At 36.2% G+C, this 18,318-nt stretch overlaps 1 protein-coding gene across 1 annotated transcript; it reads left to right on the top strand.

Moving 5' to 3' along the window:
• Positions 1-4,707: 4,707 nt before the first annotated feature.
• On the top strand, positions 4,708-17,793 carry Znf330 (zinc finger protein 330). The gene is made up of 10 exons (XM_003476855.5): positions 4,708-4,895; positions 6,145-6,276; positions 8,528-8,547; positions 8,646-8,716; positions 11,163-11,242; positions 12,868-12,994; positions 13,523-13,627; positions 14,819-14,865; positions 15,869-15,986; positions 16,858-17,793. The coding sequence occupies exons 2-10, from the start codon at positions 6,157-6,159 to the stop codon at positions 17,130-17,132; spliced, it is 963 nt and encodes a 320-aa protein (XP_003476903.1). The 5' UTR covers positions 4,708-4,895; positions 6,145-6,156; the 3' UTR covers positions 17,133-17,793.
• Positions 17,794-18,318: the final 525 nt, after the last annotated feature.

Raw genomic sequence — 18,318 nt, 5'->3', positions numbered from 1 at the left:
TATTCAGAATTGATTAAAAATTGCTTCTCTATCTTTACTTAACATATTAAATCTTTAAAATGTTGGCTACTCTGATGGACATGAAATGATACCTCACTTTGGTATTGATTTGGGTTTTTAGATTTCCAGTTCCATGAAATTTTCCATTCATATCTTTTGTTTAATTCTTTTGGGTTATTTTCATTTTCTTTAACTGAATAGTAGTTTTTCATTTATTCTGCCTATAAATTTGTTATCATTTATGTAGAAATAAAAACTCTTCTTCATTTAAAAAATTTTTTTTTGTCTTTTTCTTTTTTTTTTATCGGTACCAGGGATCAAACTCACAACTGCCTGCTTGCAAGGCAGGTGCTTGGGCCACTGAGCTAAATCCCCAGCCCCTCTTCTTCATTTTTAATTTGCCCTTTTTACATTTAGGATGCCTTCTGTTACAATGAAGTTTTAACTTTTTAGTTAAACTTGTTATTTTCTTTAGTATTTTTCCTTTTTGTGTCTTTAGAAATTATCTCAAGACAAAATTATTTTTATACTAGTTTTATATTACTGCTTTAGATATTGATTCTGAGTTCATCTGAAATTTATTTTACTCCTGCTTTTAAATAGGTACCTGATTTTTTTTCTATATGAACAACCAAAAGAATTTGACTCGCTTATTAAATAATACATCTCTTCTCACTGATACAAATACGTCCCTTACTATTTACTCAAATGTTTTTGAATCTGTATCTAAGCTTTTTATCCAGTTACTTTTGTTTATTTTTGGCAGCTGATATATACTATGGTAGAGCTTTAAAATAAATAAGGGTACCTTCTGCTTGTGTTTAAGATGATCTGTTGGTTAGTGATTCTTGTCCCTATGAATTTTAGGATCAATCAAATTTAAAAAATTGATTTTAATTTAAAAAAAATCTCTGTCAAATAAAGAATCTGTCAGGTTCTGATCTGAACTACACTGGATTTATAGAATATTTTAGTTCTGTATAGTTTCCATAAATTACTTATCATGCATATATGATATATATTGTATAATGTTATATATAAACTGTTTTAGATTTATCCTATTAAATCTAAAATGAATTTATTTTAGATTAAATGAATTTTAAATGAATTTGAGAAGCTTAGTAAACTACAAAGGGCAATACAGGTATAGACCCTTAGAAATTCTGCCTCTTCTTCAAAGCTAGTTTCATTAAAGAAATTCTTAAATTTATTAAATGAATTTATTATGGCCTACCAGTTTCCCTATTCTTTCCTTCCTTCTGCCTGAATTTTCATCTTCCTGAAGCACACTTTTTGGAATTCTTTCAGTGAGTATCAGTGAATGACAGGATTCTTTCTGCTTGTTTGAATATTTCTTTTGACATCATTTTCTGTAGAGGATGGAGTTACTTCCTCAGTTGCTGGGAGTGCAACAAGGTGTCACCATTTGACCGATGGCCCTCTTCACAAGTAGAGTTGGTCCAGGTCACAAGCATCCTTTCGGCAGCCTGCATACAATGAGTGAATGCTGAAGGTGCATAAAGTCTCAGTCTATCTGCTTCAACACAAAATGACTCTGAAAAGACATCTTAGATTCAATGCCAAGGTCTCCATGTAGAATATACTACAGACAATCCCTTCTCTCTGTCCAGTCCTGGTACCATCCCCTCCATAGCTGGTGCTCCCCAAAGCATTGTGTAATATACTTCCTAACTTCATCTCTGACTCAGGGCACTGGTTGGTGAAGTCAATCTAAGGCAGTCATTTCCATATCTGGCCTAAGAAAGTAGACACTGAGATGGGATATATGACTCAAATCATAGCCACTTGACTGCCAGGAAGGACCTCTTCAATAGTGATAGTTGTAAGACAGAGAGACCTTGGCAGAAGGTAACTGCAGTAGTTAAAACTTTGATGAGTAATGAACTATGCTGATTTTCTAATGGAAAGTAATATTTTAGTGGGTGCCATGTATCAAGCATTTGAGAAATATGAGGGCAATAGTAACCTTAAGGACAGGCACATTGACTGTTGCTAAGTAAAATTGATTTTTGGAAATAGTAAAATGCTGAGTGGCTAGTTGGCTATTAAAATCTAAGAGGATAATTGAGAAGGTCTTTTTGGTAGCAAATAAAGAGGCTTTTATCCTGCATGCAATGGCAGAAACAGCTGAGCAACAGGCCTGGCACTTTAATCGTAAGTGTGGCAGAGCTCCAAAGTAGATGAGCCACAAACCCTAGCAGGTTGGCTATGTCAAAGTCATAGTGCTACACTGGAAATAAAGACACTGATTGAGCTGCCTGAGTGGGGATGTCTCGGAGTCTTCAGTTTCTAGATTCTCTTAAACCCCCTATGCCTGAATGGGACCCAGAACTCCTGATTAATGGCTAGTGCTCCCTTTTGCCGGAAAACCATCAGAAACCTTCTCTTTGTAATATAAACTGTGCTACTGTCAAAATGTGCTCCCTATGTCTTGGTCATTAGTCTACAGACAGGATCAAGTTACAACATACGCTGGTGCAGGTACCAAAATGAGCAACAAGAGCTGTATGGCAACAAGTGGGGGAGGGGGGACTGGCCCTGAGAAGGTAAAGAGGTACTAGAACGTGGTGTTCCTAGGACAAAACTCAACAGGCAGCAAATAAAGATACTGCTCCAGTAGTACAATCAAGAGAAATTAAAGGAAGGTAAGGGCAAGATGCTGAGGACAGTGCTTCAATAGCGGGCACAAATCTCTGTCTAATTTCTAGGTCTGAGCCAGCTTTTGAATCTTCAAAACTATCAACATAGCAAAGGCCAGGTCCCAAGGAGGAAAGCACTAGGATACCATAAAAACTGCACATGCTAACGATTCCCCCAGTCCTTTGCCAGAGGTTCTGTCATACTTTCTCTGGAAAACTGCACTTTGGGAAAAAGAGAATGTCAAAATATTCTTATGTGGGGTGACAGATATAAGATCACCTCCCTTCTACTAAGCATTACATTAAAGAGATATGGGAAGCTATAAAATAGTTTCATGCTTCTATGTTTTTGTCTGAGGAAAGGCTGCTTTGTTTCATATAAATGCTACTCTATTAACATGTAATAGGTTTACCAGAATTATATTAAATAAGAAATACTTAAAAATTTTATCGATTTGAATTTCTTACATGGTAAATAATAATAGATATAGCCCACATAAATGAAAACTTATTGAGGCTCCTCAAAAGTTTTTAAGGGTCCTTCAGGCCAAAATGTTTGGAAACTGCTGCACTAAATGATAATACAAGCTAACTGTGTAATCTTGGGGCAAGTACAATTGTGTCTCTGCCTGGGTTTCCTCTTCTGTAAAATTGGGAGTTAATGCTACGGATGTAAAGTAGTTAGCAAGCCTAGAGCAAAAAAATTGTTATATGTTAGTTGTTCTCTATTTTTCTCTATAAAATACAGGTGGTAATATATGTTACAATTGATAGAAGTAGTGGTGGAAGGTTAAGAAATGGAAGATTTGGTAAAGCTACGTGACAAACCCGAATGATAGATTCTATTTACAAAACATAGGCGGATTGATGGGCAATTCTGAGAGGTTGTTGATATGGTGATTACAAATATAAAGCAGAATCATGATTGTGTATGTCTATTTCTTCCCCTCCCTTCCCCACTCCACCCTACCTGCCCCACTCACCCTCCCATCTTTCTCTTCTTTTGTCCCTCCCCCTAGAAATTCAGAATAGGCAAAAAAGAAATTCCAGGGATTTGGTATATTCCAGTTGGTTTGATTAGACAGAACACATGGCAGATTGTGAAATGAAGTAATGAACTATGTATTTTAAAGCAATTAAAAAGACAGGAAGAAAGCAGAAAGATGATCAATAGAAAGAGTGGTCGAGAGATTTAAAGTCTCCATTAGAAGGGAAAATTATAGGAAGAAGTTGGCAAAATAGGAAGTCGGATAGTTAGACATTTGAACTTTGGATTTCAGTGATGGAACAGTTCCATCTGGTGACATGATCTGAGCTGGAGTCAGGAAAGTGGATTCCTAGAGTGTAGTAAAGGTAATGGCTGCTAGAGATGAAGAAACCAAGGATTTAGGAGAACAGATCTTCAATTCACCTGTTAATGTGACTATGATGACACAGTTAGAAGTCAGAGTTTTCCATGAATAAGGGGTGAGTATCAAATAGCAAAGATGAAGGATAAAATTTGGCATGACCAGACAGAAAGGAGCACTGATTGCCTGGACGTGACAATGGGGACCATGGCACTGTCCTCACCAAGAGACAAGGGCTGGGTGAAAACACAAAACCTCTCTTTAGTGAAATTTAAAGCAAGCCGCCTATGCGAGGAGAGGGTAGTTAGGTTTCAGTTGTGGGCAGGCAGGGCACACACCAGAGGTTGAGAATGTGGGAGAATTCATTCACAAAGGAGTGGAGTCTCAAGAGTACAGCACAAGTAGGCAACAGAAGGTCAGCTTGTGATGGGCAGCATGGAAGATTTGGATAGTGATTTCCAACTGTTTGGGCAAATTCTTTTTCCTCTTCCTTTTATATTTTTTCAATTTTTCTTGAAAAATTAAAATTGCCAGGCCTTGGGCCCCTCTCTGCCCTGTGAGTCCCTTTGCCCTGGCACCTTCTTCCTCTCACAGGTCTATTCAATGAACCTCCCAACCCACAGGCACGGGAGGGAGCTGAGCATAGCAAACAGAAGTGGGCGGGGCCGGACGGGCCGTTTCCGGTTGACGTGCGCCGTAAGGGCGCTGCTGACGTAGCAGGACATCCGGGTCTCCTTCCAGTGTCGCAAACCCGCGCGGGGTTTGTGGTGGTGGTACATTTTCAGGAGTCCCTGGTGCCCGCGTCGGATTGACCGTGGGCGCGGCCCCCTTCTCAGCTACTGGACCCCGACTGAGCCCGGCCGCCCCGCGTTGGTGAGCGCGCGAGGTACGGTGACCTGCGCCGCAGCCCGGGGCCGCGTGGTGCTCTGCTTGTCACCTTGGGGCGCCCCCGTCTCCTATGGGGTCCCAGACTCCATGCTTGACCTCTGAACCCCGGTGACCCTGAGCCGGTCCCTGATTTGGTGATAGCAACGGGGCTGACTCTAAGAGAGGGCGTTGCTGGGGCGGGGCGTGAACCCCTGTAAGGCTGGGGAAAGGAACTTACTGTTAGGTGCCCTTAACAACTTGGAGGGAATATAAAATGAAGCTCAGTTTTTCTTAGTGAAGTCCCAGAGATACCCCTGGGACGCAGAAGGTGTCACCCCGTGATTACTCCGTGATTATCCTTCCACGGCTGTTGGCCAGGGAGCACACCCTCCAGATTTTTGGTTTTACATAGTGGAAAGGTGTTCGAGTGCCTTCGACGCTACTTAAGTAATCACCGGTTAACTTTTAAGACCGGTCTGTGCGTGTTTTCATTCCGTACCAGCCTGCCTATCTCGGTTTTTGATTGGATAGTTCAGTTCAGAATGCTTCAGTTTTGGAAAGGCTTGCTTTTTTAAATGTTGTAGTTGTTTCAGTGAAGTGATAAAAGCCATTGTTAAGGTCCTTACTTTTATATATACGGTAAACATATGTACTCTTGTACATTACGTGTGAACCTTATTAAAACTATCTGCTGCTTGCAGTAGAAAGAGCAGCTTTCAGAGTCAAGGACAGATGTAGTGTTTTCATTGCCTTTCCAGGAGAATGGTTTGAGTTTGTAATTAACAGTGGCATTTGAATCAATTGTGATGCTTTATTTAGATATTACCTGGCAAAGATTAAACTTGTTTTACTCATTGTTTTGGGAGAATTAGGTTATCTGAATACATACCTCCAAAAAGCAATGCGTAAAAATACATTTTTAAATGATTTCTTGATGATATATACTTACGGATTTTTTTTCCCCCAACAAGGTGCATCAGAGAACCTTTTTTTCTTAGTGGGAAAATACTGCTACTTTGGATATTAGAATAATTTCTGTTTATATTTGCGTTTTTAAAGAATTGTTTGGTGCATTAATTTTAAAGGTCTTTGTTTGGAGTAATGTGTGCTTAATATTTCATAAAGACTTACAGCTTCCTTAATCATGAAAATGTCAAGACAATTTTAAAATTCAGCGAGAGAGTATTTTGTTATTTTTTAAATTTAGTTCTTTAAAATAGGAATTGAAACCTAGCAGTTATATCTTTCCTGTTTTCTTTTTTGGTTAGAAAGAGCAGAAAATGCCTAAAAAAAAGACTGGTGCCAGGAAGAAGGCCGAGAACCGTAGGGAACGTGAAAAGCAACTGAGAGCATCAAGAAGCACTGTTGATTTAGCTAAACACCCATGTAATGCTTCAATGGTAACAGCTTTTTTTAAAATATCAAATGATAGTTATGATTCTTTATGTATTTTATCTGAAATACACTTGAAAAAATTCAGTGAGTACACTTTCTGCATGTATTTCATTGTTTAATCTGAAATCTGTATTGGAAGTGTATTATTTGTTTCTCTAATCTGAGTAGCTGTGATTTTTGTTTGATTACATATTATTTATAGAACCTAGCATATTGCCTTTCATGTTTGTGGTAAACAGATACTGAACAAGAATGGACAGTAAGAATTATGTGACGTATACCACTGTGTCTGCTGTTACATACTTTAATTCAGCTTGTCTTTGCGTTTTCATCATTTTCTCTCAGCAATTCTTCGTTCATTTGTTTCTGTTTTTTCGAACTTTCCGACTTGTTGACATCTCTTTTGGCTACCTGTCTTACTACTTTTTATACCTGTGCTTACTGGATTAATCTTGATAATTTCTAGCTGCATTGAAAGTTGTGAAAAACCAAATGATCATTATTCTTTCTCCATATTTTCACAGTTTTGCTCATTTCACAATTTCCTCCTCATTTTTTTCTCCTTTAGCTTCATCAAATGTACGTGAAATGCTTTATATTCCTTAATTTAGCAAACATTTATTGTGTGTCTACTCCATGTCAGGTACTGTTTTAGGTACTATGATGATTTATAGAGGAATTACCTGGTGTCCCTATTTCTACAAGATTACAGTTTAGTTGTTTGTTTATAGTGACAAATCCAACTTAAATAACTATAGGAAAAAATAGTTTATTGAATGGATAGTGGATTAATTGTGAGTAGCTAGAAAGGAGAGAATGCTTGCATTTAAAAATAAACTCATTATATAATACACACATTGCTATTAATCACCTGTAGGGTGCTCCTCTGTGCTTTGAACATACTTATCCCATCATTCTTGCTGAACCAGTTCTGGAAGCCCTTTTTGTGTCTTTAGTTGTGCTGTCAGGGCTGCTTCCGTGTTCTGAAGTGATTAAAAACGTCAATCTTTCATGATCATTTTGACTTTGGGAAGAGTTGTAAGTCATAAACTGCAGTTCTCTTGAATGAGGTGTATGAAAAACTAATTTTTTTTTTTTGAGCCTTCCTTTCCATTGGTTGGCACTCAGTAGCAGCATTCGTAGTATTACTGATCACAATTCATAAGAACATTCATAAAAGAGAGTTTCGAGAACTGCTTCAGAATGTGGCAGGAACATTGGGGTCAGTGTGTTCAGGGCAAGGAAAAATTTGAGCAAGATTAATTGTAGTGTCTCTCTTGACTATAATACAGTTTTTAAATTTAATCACTCATTAAATAGTTTGATTACATCTTATAGGTCATTAGGACAATTATGTCCCAACTTGTTCCATTTCTTGTCTTTCACTCATTTTAACTTTTTCAGATTGTTCATTTGCTTTGCTTGCTACTTAATTGTAGCATACATGTATCTCTTTATACATTGTTGAGCTGGAAAGAAAGAACTGTAATAGGTCTGTTATGAAACAATGTTCATCCCAACTAACCCTTATGGAAGGGAGAGGGTAGAATCACATAGCATAGCTGTGACAGTGGGGACTGTTCTGGGGGTCAGGGTCCTTTCCTGAGAAGAGAGGTGCTAGACAGAATAGTAAAGGATCAGCATATATGTAAACGTGTATAATGAGTACTAGCTGTTGGTAAGTATTTCATAAAGGCACAGTACACTTACTAGGACTAAGAGGTGATAAAATAAGAATGTGTGTAGGGGTTCAGTTGACAGAGAAGGTGAGTCTATTACTAGAACTTCCATAAGCTAGAGAGTAAAAAAAGTATTAGAGCAAGGAAAAGTATGGAGAAGAGAAAGCTTGAGATGTTCTTGGCAGAAAGGCTGACCAGCGGGGATTTGCTCCAAAGAGCCTAGACCAAGATTTGAAAAGTGCTGAGGGATCCTCTGTGGAGAGCTTTTACAGCTGTGCTTAAATGTAGGTGTTCTGTGATCTTTTATTGTTTTGTGTTCTGCACTGTTTTTTGTTTGTTCTGCATCATTTGATTTCTTAAAAAAATGGGGGAAAATCCCACTATATTCAGCCTCTTTTGTGATGCCACTTTTTCTAGAGTGTTATGGCTATGGTTGTTTAAATGTATACAGAGGGGCTGGGGGTGAAACTTTATGTGTGGGTGAAAGTGGAGGATTTGGTCTAATGCCATTTAAATTTTAACATGGGCAATACGATTTTCAGAAGAAAAGTTAATGATACATTTTTACTTTTTACAGGAATGTGACAAGTGCCAGAGGTAAATTTTTGTTTTTTTTGCTCTCCATATAATAAAGCAGCCTCTTTGGTCTTTATTTGGCATTTACCTTATTTAAAATTTTTATTTTACATGACAAGGCGGCAGAAGAATAGAGCATTTTGTTATTTTTGTAATGCTGTACAGAAGTTACCAATCTGTGCACAATGTGGTAAGTATATAAAAGTGTACCTTTTCTTTCATCAGATATTTGGTGGTTAATCATTTTGAACCTATGGATTTGTTATTATTTACAATAATGTGCCTTCTCTATAGTGCAATACCATCAGATGTTAGTTGAGTAATCAGAAAACATCAAATTTTAGTTTTGCTTCTTTGACATAATACTAGAAAATAATGTAAAATACAAATATAGATTGCTACCAAGTTTTAAATATTAAAAAAAATAAATTTCAAACTAAACATTTGGTGATTCTGAATCTTTAATTTACCATCTTAGTCTTAACTACTTTTTAAAGTGTTCTAAATTTTTGTTTCTTCTATGGGCTGGAGATGTAGCTCACTATTGCAGCACCTGCGTAGCAAGGGTGAGGTTCTGAGTTTGGTTCCTGGTATCAAAAAAGAAACCAAATAAAAGCCCTTTGTAAGAATGTAAAATAAATTTTGGTTCCAATTTTGCTAGCTAGGCAATGTGGAAGATACTTCCTCCTTTTGTAGTCTGTTAAGCCACTGAGAACCATTTTATTCCCCATATAACCAACCCAGTTTTGATTTTATGGTGAGTTCTTTTTCTGTTTAGTATTACCATATGATTCTTGAGTTTCCTCAAATGTATTCCTGAATGACCTAAGTAGTGTTCTGTGTCATGCATCCAGTTTCCAAGTATAGGTAGAACTTTCACTCTGAAATGATTATTTAAATAGAAATAAATGGTATTTCCCAAGTAGCCTCCTACCTGCTACCTGAGATATCAATAATTTTTGAAAAATATATGTATATAAGAAGTGCTGCTGGTTTCAACTCTCATTCCCTTCTGGGAGATTTCTATTACATATTTATGTGTTAAAAGTTCTGGAGATCTTCAGTAAGGAAACTTGATTAACTTTACTCCAGATTTATCCCTCTTTTTTTTTTTTTTGGTCTTTTTGAGACAAGGTCTCACTATGCAGTTGAGGCTGGCCTTGAGCTCACTTTGTAGCCCAGGCAGGTCTTGAGCTCACAACAGTCCTACTTAGGCCTCCTGAGTACTGGGATTACATTACATGCACCACACTCAGCATTTCCTCAGATTTTTAACATGAACAAATGTCCCCTTTATTTTGGGGTGTTAGTTTCTAGTGGAACAGTTTGGGATTTCCACATTTCTAAATGTGTTAAGTGTAATCATGCTGCAGAGGAAAACCAGTTTAGTACTGCATCTCTGAATATTTTTAGTGTACTTCTAGCTTTCAATGATACATCTTTTGTATTCTGCAATTAATGTAAAAGAGAAAACTGACCTCCATGAAACATGCATCTGTCTGCTTTTACATCTTTATTTTGCACAGGGCAGATAAATGTAAAATGAGAAATTAGATTTTATAGAAAATTTAGAGGTCAAGTCTTAGCATATTTTAATGTTTCTCGGCTTGGATTTTTTAGTGGTATAATTGGGTGCATTTTCTGTTTACTGTTCCTATTGTTAGACAATTGGGGTAATTACTGTTGCATTTCCAGTTTCTCTTCCCATTTCCTGTTGTCTAACTATTCCTCAGGAAATCAAGATCCTGGAAAATTAAGCATCTTCTTTTTCTCTACTGTTCCACTTTGTAGAGTCTCAGATGGTGATTAATGTGTCATTATTAATCTTCACATCATATCTGGTACACAAATTTTTCTGGCAATGTTTTAGGTTGGTAATTTGCTATTAGATCAGCTTTTATGAGGATATTGGAATTTTTATTTGAAATGCTATATTTTTTGGTGCTCAGTTGGGCACTATTTCAAAATTCTGTTAGAATTGTTAGAAAAAAGGGGGCTAGGGGGTTTAGCTCAGCAGCATAAGCGCCTGCTTTGCAGGTGTGAGGTTGTGAGTTTGATCCCTGGTACTGATAAAAAAGAAAAAGACAAAAAAAAATTTTTTTGTTAGAAAAAATGTTTACCTGGGGACCATGTTTGTAGTTTTACAAATGAATAAACTTAAACGGGTGAGTTATATAACCATTTTTGGTTGTGTTTGTAGTATTTTGTAGCAAGAAGTAAATGACAACTTGACGCTATACTCTTGTTATTATAAATTATAAAATGTAAATTTCATTTTAAAGCATGGCTTTTAAAAATATTTTGATTTGAAAATTGGTGCAATTTTAAACTATTAAAATTATTGACTTAGAATGTAATTTTTAATTTTAGTACAAGCATGAATTATATAAAATATATAAATGTATTATATATTTTAACAGGTTTATTAATACAGTTTTAATCTCAAAGGGCCTGCCTCAGATAATGAATTTTCAGTTACTTTCATTGTTTCTTTTTAATTATGTACAGTAAAGGATACTGATGTTACTTTTTAAAAAAGTATTTCCTTAGGAGGTTAGGTTAGATCAAGAGAAATTTACGAATACCTATTTGTACCATTTTGCAGGACTAAGACTGCGTTTTTGTTTCTTTACTAGGAAAGACGAAGTGTATGATGAAGTCTTCAGACTGTGTTATAAAGCATGCTGGTGTATACAGTACTGGCCTTGCAATGGTGGTAAGCTTCTTGTCAGTTATATCTTTGGCTTGTAGACTTCAAAGCATAATAAAAGGTCTTTCTGACCTTTTTTTTTCCCTTTTTTTAGCTGTGCTTTGTCTCTTGTCTAGTTAATTCATTTCTCAATGGTACCTTTGTTGTGCACCTTAATCTGACTTCACAAAAATGTAAAAATGTCATTTACTTTATACAAGCTTTTCTTAACATAAGCCTTTGGTTAAATTAACAACTGAGCTCCCAAAGAATGTAGAGTTATTAGATTTGTTTCCTTTTAAACATTACATTTTTTTAAAAGTATGTATTCTTTACTGTAATCTTCATTTTATATAGGATTTTCTAAGGAAATTTAGTTTTATAAAGACATTAGATAGATTTATTCACTAAAGCATATTTTCTATTAAATATGAATTACCAGTTTTATTACGTTTTGTTAGGTAATTTTATGCTTCACATCCAAATTGTAGTCTATGAAGAAAGTTACAATATTGTGTCAAGTGAAATACCTTACTAATGGTAACTTTCTAAGAATATACAGTTCTCTGTGTTGAGGTGGACCTTTTTTCATATGGTCAGGTTGTTCTCAGCACTTTAAGTTCTGGTAATTACTCCCTCTCTTCCCTTGTCCCTTCAGGTGGAGATGTGTGTTATCCCTGCATATTTTTCTAAAGCCCTGTGCTGTACACTGTGCGTTGAAACTCTCCTACACTGTATAATTTAAGAGTGCTTGCTCTTTTTTGCTAGAATCTGGCTCATTTAAGAGAATAAAGGATTTGCTAGCTATACTCATTATCTGTTTTTACAAAGCGAAAATCATTCTTCCTAATTCTTTTTACTTATGGAGCCTTGAGTATTATACTATTGAACTGAGGTTCAAAGGGCCAAGGTTTAAATTTCAGCTAAGTTGTAACTCAAGTTGGGGACTTAGATTTAGTTTTGGGGCTTACTGTCCTCATTTATAAAGGAAAGATGGTGTAGCTGTATTTGTTGAAGATTCTTTCTAGTATTAATACTCTGTAGGTGTCAGTGTGTTATTGAAAGACATATTCTTACTACATTTACATGGAATTGGAGAGTCTTATCCTGTAGTTTAGTTCTATATGTTTTACTTTTTTTTCTCCCACAAGAAATGTTGTAATGATTTAAACTGTAAGGTATCATTAAAAAAAGATGGCATAAATTCAGAGTTTTCCTAGTTATTTGACAAAAGCTATTTGATTATTTTATAAATGAAGTAAGGATTTTTCTTAAATCAGAAATAGTATTAAAAAGTTCAATAGTAGTATTTAGATGGTATTTAAAAACTCAATTTAGGTAAAGACAAGAAAGCTTAATCTTTGAATTGGAAATCTTTTGAAGGCAACACTTGCAACTCTGAGTTAAGGGTATAGCTTCTCCTTTGCTTGTTTTTTCATTTGGTTTATAGCTAAATGTTACATGTTGTGCCTTGTTATTGGTTAAGAAGTTTTTTTTAGAGAACCCTCTTTATTTTGACTTAAACAATAAAATCCTCAATTGAAGTTTGATAAATTACTAAATGTGTAAGATTTTGATAGTTGCCCATTGGTTAAACAGTGATTGCAGCTGATCAAGTGACAGTGATCAGATGTTCTTGTTCCTTGTTGCAGGGTGCAATATGTGACTTCTGTGAAGCGTGGGTTTGCCATGGCCGAAAGTGTCTCAGCACGCACGCCTGCACCTGCCCTCTTACTGATGCTGAGTGTGTTGAGTGTGAACGAGGTGTATGGGACCATGGTAAGTCACTAACAGCAAGCAGTGAGCTTTGCTGTAAGTGAAGGCTGACTTTTAAGCATACAGAATGCTATTATTATTTTTTTTGGTATGGGGATTGAACTCCTGGCCTTGCTCTTGCCAGCAGGCTTACACTGCTGAGCTATATCCTTGGCCTGGAATGCTATTTTTAAGATTATATTATGGGTACTAGCCATTGTAACTACTGGTACTGTTTTGGTGATCAATTTAGTTGGAAATGGGATTTGTAGCAGCAGTGATTGTGAATGCTAGCTTTGACCTAAGCAGGAAAGTTTTGGTAGAGTGGGTGAACTCTTGGAGCACTGCATAAGTACCAGTGGATTCTGGGAACCCATCATTTTATGGTTTGATTTCAAGTACTTCAGCTGTTTTCATTTTAGCTTTTACCAGAAAGCAAAATGCTGTGCACCACAGAGACCACTTGCCTTCTCTTTTGAGCAGCTTTAAATACGGTTTTTCTAAATTTAAGTTTATCATAATTATATTTGTGGGTTTGTTTCAATCCATTAGGAGGCAGAATATTCAGTTGTTCTTTTTGCCATAACTTTCTCTGTGAAGATGATCAGTTTGAGCATCAAGCCAGTTGTCAAGTTTTGGAGGCAGAAACATTTAAGTGTAAGTTTTTAAAAAATGATTAGCTTTCCTTATACCTAAGATTTTGTATATTATAAATGTTTAATAAAATTAGGTCTTTTATGCCATCTTCTATGAGCCATAATTTTACGTGTATCTATTTTTTGGTTTATGAAAACACCTAGTCCTGAAATTTTCAACAGGGATGCCAGTGGCATATTGGTTATATCAGTCGTTTGTTTTGTGACTTGCCCAAGGTTTAAGGACTTGTAGCATTCCTGGTTCTCAGTTTCCCTTCAAGTTATTATATACCCAAGCCCTACCCCATGTCCTCCTTCCATTTCCAGATGCCCTCATGTAAATAATATTACCCCTAGTTTGTTCTTGATAGTTGGTTCCAGTGATTCTTATGTAAGTGAGCACACCAGCAATACCTTGTGGAGCTTTTAAGAAACACTGGTTCCAGCCTTATCCTTGGAGAGTCTGTCTCTAGGCTTTTAAGTCTGGTGGGTATCCAACATCTGCATTTTCATGTACAGTTCTTAGATGTTTTCAGGTTGAGAATCAGTGTTATTGATTGAGTTAAAAATGATATCATCTTAATGGATGATTTCTTTCTCAAAGGTTAATTGAAAAGAGAATCTACATAAAGCATTGGTGCAGGGTACCTGGCACTTAGCCTTCATTAAATAGTAGCTGCCGCGATAGAAAAAAAGACTGAAATTCCTAGATTAGCTCCCCTATTTAGTTCTTTTGCTGCTATGAAATGTCTGCACTCATCCATAAATTTAAAATAAATCATTGATCTAAGACACGCACACAACACATACTGTATGAATTTACATGTAATTCTTTTTTGGTGGGTGGATACTGGGGATCAAACTCTTGACTTTGTACTTGCCAGGCAGGCACTTGTGTCTCTGAGCTGTATCCCCAGCCCCTACATATGATTCTTGCAATATTTATGTGGAAAGTTCTCAAGGATTAAAATAGCACAGAAAGTTTATAGCACATTTGAGGTTTTCTTGAAGGCTTTCACAGAATGTATAATATAAAAATTGAATTATTTGAGGCCTAGAATCTCTGTGTTTTCATAGCTTTTGACTCCAAAGATAGGCAACTGTGAATGTAAGGCTCTAATTTCATTGAGAATGTTTGATTCAATAAAAAGCAAATGTAGAAAATGAAAACTGAATAATTGACAGAATTGTAAGATAAATCCCTTTCACATAGGTGTTTCTTGCAATCGGCTTGGTCAGCATTCATGTCTCCGTTGTAAGGTATGTTTGTGTATTTTTCTGTCTTGATTTTTAAGATTTAATTTTGAATCCCTATTTTTCTTCCATGTGTAGTAGTCTTGTTTATAGCTCTAATTAATAGGGGCCTAAAATTACATAGTTTTAACTAGTGAGATTTTGGAATTGATACTGGGAAAGCTTAAGTGACTTTCCTCAGTTACCCAGTTTGCTCGTAGTATAGTTGCTACTAGTTCACATGTCTCAAGTTCCAGATCAGCGTTTTTAGACATTACTTTTATGGAGAACATTCTGACCAAAGAGGTGGGAGTATATTTTAATTCATTGTAAAGTGTACCTTTTCAGAAGAGATTGAATAGAGTGAAAACTTTCATATTCTGTTTCTTCAGGCTGTCTCCACCATTTCTATTACTCATATTATCATTAACTGATATATTCAGTTCACTTCCTTTCAGGAATGTTTCTCTGTGTCTTGTCTGTTTTTCTCCCAGCTCTGCTCCCAATTTTACCGTCTTTCAGTTTGTTGCATTTGTTCATGTTTCTCTCAAACTTTAGGCATTACCTGTGTCTGTATGCTTTCTTTTGGCTGAAAAACATTCATTTTAGTTTACCCTTCTTCCCACATTCACCTTTAGATCTTAGCCAAGACTTAGTGTTTCCCAGAAAGCCTTTCTTAAATCCTGTCTTGTTTAGCCTCCTCATCTGTACTTCTCTGTCAATCCTTAGTGTCTTGGGGCTGTTTCTCCATTGTCCCATACACTCAATGAGGCTGTTAACTATTGTTTCATCAGAGATCCTGTGAATTCTCAAATGTTAACAGTGGATGAGTGCATCTGTGTCATATTCTATGTGTAGTCAGTCTGTGCCTTGGGTCTGTCATGATGGAAACCATTTCCCTTAAGAAATAGAAATCAGCGGTGTGACTAGTCCCATGAAATTCTTAATCACTAGGCCACAACAAAACTGTATCATTAAACTCTCTTGAAATACTGAACATTAATTAGTTACGTTTACTTCTTCTGTGTAGGCTTGTTTTTGTGATGAACATACAAGAAGCAAGGTGTTTAAACAGGAAAAAGGAAAACAACCTCCTTGTCCTAAATGTGGACATGAAACTCAGGAGACAAAGGATCTTAGCATGTCAAGTAAGGCTTTTAAGATGTCAGAGGAATAATTTGCTTTCATGTTTAGATAAAATTTGCCTTTATTCTCTATTTTGTAAATTCCCCTTTCTTCCATAGTTGAAAAGCTCAGTGTCTCCTTTTAAGCGTTGGAAAATAGTACAGGTATAATTTTTCGGTTTAAACGTTCGGTTTAAACCAACATTTATTTTGATATTTAGTACTTACTTCAGTTAATGACAACACTGACATTTGAGATTATAAAAGGGGCTTTTCTTGTTTGTTAAGCTTTGTTATTAAGTGATTGAATAAATCCCTAATATTCACGTGGTAGTAATTTTCAGCACGTGGAAGTCAGATTCATGCTGAAGTTTCTCTTAAGATGTATAGGGTTGGAGCACAGTACTTGTTATATGTAAACACTATAGAAAACTTTTATGGTTATTATAGGATTGTTTTTATGAAGGACTAAGACTGCTCTGACTGTGATTATAGTAACGCAGCTAACATTTTGTTAAAGAGAAGTTTGACATTTTACTTAAACATGTCAGAAGAAAAGTGTAATTCTAAGCAACTTTGACAATATTGTTTAATCAAAGATAAAGTTGCCCAGTTAGGTGAGAAGTGATTTTGTTGATTTTTCTGCACCAAACTTTGCTTCACTATTAAGGCAGAAGAAATGAAAGTAATTTTTAAGGTTTTTCTATGTTTGATAAAATCACAGTTTGTTACTTGTGCGTATAGATTCATTACACACAAAACTTAGGAAAATAATAGTCTACCTTTTCATTGGAGAGTAGCCAGTGAAGTTCATGTGCTTCTATTTATTATAAAAGAAAATGAGGATATATATAAAAGTGGAATTAACTAAATGCCGTGCACCTGTCTTTCGTAGCGCGTTCCCTGAAATTTGGCAGGCAGGCTGGAACTGAAGAGGGAGATGGTGCTTCTGGGTATGATGCTTATTGGAAGAATCTTTCCTCTGACAAGTATGGAGATGCTGGCGGCCGTGAGGAAGAGGAGGAGGAGTATGAAGCAGAGGATGATGAAGAGGAAGAAGATGAAGGGGGAAAGGATTCAGATGCTGAGTCGTCAGATTTATTTACTAATTTGAATTTAGGAAGGACCTATGCCAGTGGCTATGCTCACTTTGAGGAACAAGAGAACTAGGTGAGCTGCCTGCCCAGCCAGTGGTGGCTCTTTGTGAGAGGTAACAGGAAATCTGTTGTGATGAATCATGTGTGGGTATTGAGAAGTACCCTCAGCTGGACCTTGTCTAAAGACGAGTCACACTGGGCCAAGTAGTAGGGGATAGCATTTTAAAGGCTGTCAGTGTAAGAAAATGCGTCTCAAGTATAAGACTTACTTCATTGGTCCAGAAAAATATATCGTGGATTGAAGTATAATTGATTTCAGTAATTTAGTAGGATTTTGGCAATTAGACACATACATACATATACATATATATATATATATAACAAAAGGATAGAATGGTAATATATTTATTTGAAATTACTGATTTTATTAAAAAACATTGCTTATAGATTCATTGTTTGATTTTGTAAAATGTAATGGATAACATGGATTAGTGTTTTTTTATGTCTCCACAGAATGAAAGTTGTATGTTGTATCCTAAATTTCATTAAATATCGCTGTTAAGTAGTCATTCATGTTTTTAACAGTTGACCCACTTCTTCACGATGAATGTCCTTAACAGTACCTGTTTTTAATGCTTATTTTCAGATGTGATCAGCCAGCTGTTTTTTAGAGACACAGTAATAGAAATAGTATTAGTTTTCTTTTTGAATAAATCTAGTACTATTTCACTAAATCCTTTTGATACTGTATTTCTTATTCTCATTTTTTAAAATGTGTTTTTCATTTCCTTACTTTTATATAAACTATTGCCTATTGTGGGAGTAGGTGGCCGAGACTGTGGTGGACATGAAGCTCAGCTGTCTAGAAGCTGTCACAGGTGGCACAAGTTCCATTTGTTAGAGCTTCATTAACGGTGAATTGGGGAGATCACATGCGGGGAGAAGCATTGTCTGCCTGGCTGGCTTTACAGACCTAGGAAGAATATTTGGATGACTGTTATTCCATTCTTGTTCTAGAGTCACAGTGAACAGCTGAGGGCAGTAATAGGCAATGGACAGCCAGGTGTGAAAGCCAGAGGGTCTTTGGGGAAAAGCTTTCCATGTCTTGCAGCTGGAGGGCTAAGAAACTGAGGATCAACCTCAGGGTTTAATAATCGTGAGTGGTCGAGCTTCAGAGGTAGTTACTAGCCAGGAGAGATCTGTTATGCCAAGGTCAAGGTACTTTTTGGGAAAACCTGAGACCTAAAAAGACAGACATA

Source organism: Cavia porcellus, unplaced genomic scaffold (genome assembly GCF_034190915.1).
Source record: "Cavia porcellus strain 051 isolate PalLab524CR breed Dunkin Hartley unplaced genomic scaffold, mCavPor4.1 scaffold_14, whole genome shotgun sequence".
Classification (NCBI taxonomy): Eukaryota; Metazoa; Chordata; class Mammalia; order Rodentia; family Caviidae; genus Cavia; species Cavia porcellus.
Note: the sequence above shows the minus strand (reverse complement) of the source record. Positions and strands in the feature narration are given on the sequence as shown.